The sequence below is a fragment of the Lonchura striata genome, chromosome 6 (assembly GCF_046129695.1).
Source record: "Lonchura striata isolate bLonStr1 chromosome 6, bLonStr1.mat, whole genome shotgun sequence".
Lineage (NCBI taxonomy): Eukaryota > Metazoa > Chordata > Aves > Passeriformes > Estrildidae > Lonchura > Lonchura striata.
The window spans coordinates 65,504,465-65,510,464 of record NC_134608.1 but is presented as its reverse complement, the minus strand read 5'-3'; the positions used below and the strand labels follow the sequence as shown (position 1 = coordinate 65,510,464).

Sequence of the window (6,000 nt, the reverse complement as noted above, 5' to 3'; positions counted from 1 at the left end):
TTAGGTGGGACTTTTTGGCTCCTGTACAATTAGCTACCCTTAAGTTTGAGGTGAAGTCCCAGAGGTCCTATGAGGTGTCTTTCAACCAAATTGAGGAGAGAAACACCTGGCCTTTTGTCCTTTTTAAGGGAACAAAAGGTTAACTTGTTTACTCTGTCAACAGAGGGCACATTCTTACACGTGTCCCACCATGTCTATGTCCTACCATGACCACATCCACTAACTTAGTTCAATGTCTATTTTTACTTCAATATTGGATATTTTAAAGGGATAAAGAGAAATTAAAACAAAATCAAGGCCAAAAGAAAAAGACTTCCATGTCCATGCCGGCTGAGGATCCACGTGCTTGGGTGGAGGGAAGAACATTTTTGGTGGAGTTTCTACCCCACTGTCTCCAAAATCTTGGTCTTTTCCCCAGTTTTTCCACCATCTGGCTGCAGAAGACACCCTTGGGCAATAGGAAATCAAAATCGTTGAATCCCTGAAGTTGGAAAAGACCTTGTCCTGGGTCAGAGCAAATTTGGGAGAGAACCTCCAAAGGGATTCCTCTGGAAAGCAGATTCAATTGGCTCCTCCCCCAGCCAGTTTGGGAAAAGTATCTCCTTGGAGAACAGTGGAAAAAACTGTTTTTTAAAGAATAAAACCTAAACAATATTAAACAATAAAACCTCTTGCTGCTCTAAAAGAGAGACAAACTCAGGAAGTCCCTCCGTGGGTTGTAGCTCAGCTCACTCAGTCTCTTATCAGTCCCTCTGGTGCTGGAAATGCCACAGTCCAGGCATGGCCCGCTGGGCCACAGGTGTGAGCTGCCGGTGCTCTTCTGGGTGTTCAGGCCAGAGCAGGTTTAAACAGGTCCAAAGAAAAGGGAAAAACAGCCACAGTCCAGGGAACTTCTCTGCCACAGCTAGCTAAAACTAATTAACAGCAAAGGAGAGATCTGTACCTCTGTCTGTCCATCTGCAGACAACCCGGCCCAGGAGCAGGAATGTGGAGGAGTGAGTGCAGTTTCTGAAAACAAACTCTGCCCTTCTCTCCCTCCTTTGCTCTCGGAACAAGTCTTAAAGGTGCAAAAATTATAATTCACTATAAACAGAACAGACAACTGGAGATACAAGCATCATATAGTCAACCTAGGACATACCTCCAAGACCATTCAGTATTCCTTGATGCCACCAGAATATAGGATTGAATGCAAAAGATTTTATGGAGTTGGAAGTCATTAAATGTGCTCTCCCCAAGGAATTCCCATTGTTGGTCTGTGCCCCAATGGATGTTCCTGCCACTGGGTTTATCTAGGTGCCCACAGGGAACGAGGAAGATGTGGAGCCTCCCAGCCAAGTGTCTTCCCAACACAGATAACCAGGCCCATAGATCACCAAGACTGCCCAATGAAGGTCACTGAGGATCATCCAACGTGGATCCTCCCATAGGGAATGGAGCTGGGAGGAGCATAAGAAGCTCTTCCCACCCTTGGGGAACTCACAGGGCTTCCCCCCTTAGTGGCGCCTCCTTTGGTGTTTGATCAAGGCTGATCTCTGTGAGAAGCTCTTCCCACACTTCCCACACTCGTAGGGCCTCTCCCCAGTGTGGATGCGCCGGTGCACGGTGAGGTGGGAGTTGTGCTTGAAGCCCTTCCCACAGTCGGGGCAGCGGTAGGGCCTCTCCTCTGTGTGACTCCGCTGATGTACGAGGAGACTGGAGCTGATCCGAAACCTCTTCCCACACTGGGAACACTCGTAGGGCTTCTCCCCGCTGTGGATGCGCTGGTGCTTTCTCAGGTCTGAGTGCCACCCATAGCTCTTCCCACATTCCAAGCAGGTGTAGGGCCGTTCCCCAGTGTGGATCACCTGGTGCCGAATCAGGGCTGAGCTTTCTCTGAAACTCTTCCCACATTCCCCACACTTGTAGGGCTTTTCCCCAGTATGGATCTTTTTGTGTTCCGTAAGCTGGGAGTTGAGGCTGAAGCTCATCCCACACACCCCACACTCGTAGGGCTTTTCTCCAGTGTGGATCCTCTCGTGTCTCCTCAGGCCAGAGCTGTGCCTGAAGCTCTTCCCACATTCCCCACACTCATAGGGCTTTTCCCCAGTGTGGATCCTCTGGTGTTGCATCAGGTAGCCCTTCTGGCTGAAGCTCTTCCCACATTCCCCACACTCAAAGGGCTTTTCCCCAGTGTGGATTACCGAGTGCTGCATCAGGCTGCTCCTCTGGCTGAAGCTCTTCCCACATTCCCCACACTCAAAGGGCTTTTCCCCAGTGTGGATCCTCTGATGTTGGATCAGAATGGAGTTCTGGCTGAAGCTCCTCCCACACTCCCCACACTCAAAGGGCCTCTCCCCGGTGTGGATCCTCTGGTGAAGTCTCAGGTTGGAGCTCCAGCAGAAACGCTTCCCACATTCCTCACACTCGTAGGGCCTCTCCCCAGTGTGGATCCTCTGGTGCTCGATCAGGTGGGAGCTCCGGCTGAAACCCTTCCCACATTCCAAGCACTTGTGGGGCTTCTCCCTGCCACGAGGTTTCTCCACCAGCTCTGAGCTCTGGCTGGATCTCTGCCCACCTTCCTGGCTCAGGGGGGCTCTTTCCTCCCCGCAGCTCCCTGGGCTGGGTTTGCTGCCACTCCTTGTGTGGGATCTCCAGGGCTTTTCCTCCTCCTCCATTTCCTCCATTTTCATTCCTCCCTGGGAATGAAAAATCCTGGTCTGGGGGAAAAAAAAAGAACAGAGCATCTTGGACTGGGAGTTCCTCCTGTCCCCACTTCATCTCACCAAGTCATTGGGCATTGTGTGTCTATAAGAACCTCCAAAACACCAAGGTTCAGCATAAAAATCCTCGAAACTTTAAGACACAGATCAAAACCTCCCCAAACATCAAGATTCAGCAAAAAATTCCTCCAAAACAAAAAGATTCAGCCCCTAAAAAAAAATAAATCACCAACATTTAATCCAATAAAGCTAAGGAATGCCATGACCCACCCCTGTGAAAATCGTGGAACCCCTCAACAGTCACCTGCTGCATGTGGGGTGGCAATGCTCCTGGGGCTGAGGGGAGGCTATAGATACAAGGAGGGATGGAACCTTGTGGTGATCCTTGTTTCTGCTCCTCCTCCTCCTGTGTCCCTATTCTTCCTCACACTCCTCTTCCTCCTCCTATTCCTCCTTCTCCTGCACAATCCCACCCTCTCCTGCCACCTGCATCCTTTGACCATTCTGTTCCTCAAGCCTGCTTCTCCTTCCCTTCTCCTCCTGCCCCCAGGCCCAGCACCCACTGCCGGCTCCCTCTTCCCCCCAGCCCCACAGCATCCCAGCGCAGGGGCAGGGATGGAGCTGGGGCAGGTCGGGCTGGGGCAGCGCTGGGCTCTCGGCCGCTCCCGCCCGCACTCGGTCCCCACTGCAGCCGCTCCCGCCAGGACAGCGCGGGGGGGCCCGGCCTTGGCGCTGCCCCACTCCCACCTCCCCAAATTCCCCTCGCGGGGCCATGGGGCCGAGGGGGGGCGCAGGTGGGTCCAGGTGGGGAACGCGGGGAGCTGCGAGTCTGCCTGGCAACTGGTGAGTCATCAGCGCCGCGGGCTCTGATTGGCTGAGCTCTGCCCGAGCCTGGGGCTGCAGCACAGAGGGGACACCCTGCTCCAGGGGGGATGTCCCACAAACGGGGAACCCCATGGAAGGAACCACAGGAAAGTGTCTTTACAAACAGATGCTCTGAATCTGCTCAGAGATAGGGCCAGGGACCTGTACATAAGGAAGTGACAGCAGACACAATCTGTCTCAGAAAATGTTATTAACTGATGACACAGACTGCTCCTCAGCCAAGGTCCTGCTCAGAAGTTCCAGAAGAAAAACAAAGACTTAACAGAGCCATGAATATCATTTGCTATATAAAAACAGGGAGCATATTATGGGAGTATGTAGTAGGTGGATTGGGAAGTCTGTACCTCTCAAGTACTTCAGTCAATGCGGAAAGGGAGAGGAAGATGTGGCCAGGAGAATTAGGATGAAAAGGAGGCTGTGTCCTCCAACACTGTCCGGGGCGGCGGGCAGGGAGTGCAGCTGAAGGAGCCTCACCCACTTTGGGTGATCGGCTCCCTTGGCTGGTGGCGGCACCGGGGATTGATTGGGGACCCGGGAGTGACCAGGAGACAGACGAGTGACACATCAGGGGGTCTGTGAAGAGTCAGCAGGGAGAGAGCACTGAAAATCTCATCAGTGAGTGCCCTGGGATCCTCGGGGAGTGAACATGGCAGGGCACCCATGAAGGGGAGAAAAGGGAAAGCCAGGGAGGGGTCCTGGCCAAAGGGATGATGATCCCAAAATGTCTCTGAAGGGTCCCCTGGGAGAATGTTGAGGTAGTTTGCACATTCCCCCAGAGGTAATTAAGGACATGGACACCCAGGGAGGAAATAAGGGAAATTGAGAAGGCATTTGGAAAACAAGGGAATGGAGGGTGTTGGTGTGCTGGGAAGGGATCAGGTGAAGGGGGAGTGTGCAGCAATATCATTACAGCAAGAGGCAGCAGGAGGAATCTATGTGGTAATAAAAAGGATGACGGAAAAGAGGAGAAGGAGAAAAATACTCAGGATTGGGATGATTTTCAGCAGGGTCTTATTCTCGAAATTTTCCAGCTGATCCAGATCCTTTCCATCCCCAGTTTCCCAGACAGGAAAAGCAGGAGGTCAGGATGGCAGGGGTTTCTCTGCGCTGGCAGCGGCAGCACCGGGCGCAGAGGTGCGGCACCGGGAGCACGGGCTGGGGCCTGTGGGGAGCTGCGGGGCCGGGCCGGGGCTGTGGGGCAGCCGGGGCTCAGCGCCGGGCGCTGCCTGACCCCACCAGCCCCGGGCAGGGCCGGCAGTGGCCCCCGGCCCCCAGGAGGCTGCGGGACGCCCCGGCCGCTGCCCGGCCCCGGGGAGCTGCCGGCCCTGCCCGCCGGGGGGGCCGCCTTTGGACACTGCGGCAGGACAGGCACCGGCTCTGCCACACGGGCTGGGCAGGGACCCTGAGCACAGGGGGGAAAACAAGGGAACAGCTGGGAAATGCAGAGTGCACATGGAAGGATCAGGATTTGCTGTTCAGGATTTGCTTTGGGTCCCTGCAGAAAGAAAAGGTTTTGCAGAAAGCTCAGCAGCTCCCAGAGGATGAGCACCCACAGGCAGTGACCGGGGCTGCAGGAGTGGCACAAGAAGCCCTGCAGCACTTGGGCACAAGGGCACAGCAGCTGAAGGCAAGAAGGGATGAGCAAAAGGCCAAGCTGAAGGCAAAGGCCACGGCAGAGTTCCCACAGCCCCTGAGGGATCAACCCCAGGGCCCAAGGGGGCCCCAGCACCCAGGGCATGACGGGGTCGGCCACAAGCACCTGGCAGAGGCATTGCCCTCCTGGCCAGGGCAGAGCCCACCCAAACAGCCCCTGGGAAGGAGTCAGGGCTCCAGCTGCAGCCCAAGGACACTGCAAGCACAGACAGCAGCACCCTCAGCAGGAGCAAGTCCACCCCTGCATGGACATGGATTGGCAGGGCTCTCTGAGCTCCCATCCCACCGGGGACCCACCACACTGGAGCCCTGGAGAACATTCAGGCTGGGTCTGCATCCAGAGGAGGCCTCTCCTGATGGACACAGGGGCCTCTCCATCCACTCTGAATATTACACCTAAAGGGGGAAAATTGTAAAGGAGTGTTTTCATTATTAAGGGAATAAATGAGAAAGCTGAGCTGGTGTCATTTGTTCAATCACTATTAGGAGCTGTGGGGGATAGGTTTGAAATAAACTAAATTCTTTTTCTTCCTACTCTGATTGTAATTAACTAGGAAGGAATTTGATGGTGGCATTGTAATATCGTAAAAGGTGATACAGAGGCTATTGCTGCTGTACCTTTGTGTCAAATGTCTGGGAAGGCCTGTGCTGAAGGGAACCCAGAGGTGTGGGCAGCCCCAGGGAAAATTTGATGTGGAGCCTCTCCAAACTACTTGGAAGCAACCAGGACAAGTGGTGTCTAAAAGCAACACCCTGTTCC

General features: G+C 54.1%; 1 protein-coding gene across 1 annotated transcript in view; it reads right to left on the bottom strand.

Annotated features, from left to right (window-relative positions):
* Positions 1 to 513: 513 nt before the first annotated feature.
* LOC144246356 (uncharacterized) overlaps positions 514 to 6,000 on the bottom strand; it is a 387,512-nt gene continuing 382,025 nt past the window's right edge. Inside the window, 1 exon segment of the mRNA XM_077783741.1 lies at positions 514 to 2,505. Within this exon segment, the coding sequence (XP_077639867.1) occupies positions 1,497 to 2,505 (1,009 nt within the window). The 3' untranslated portion in view covers positions 514 to 1,496.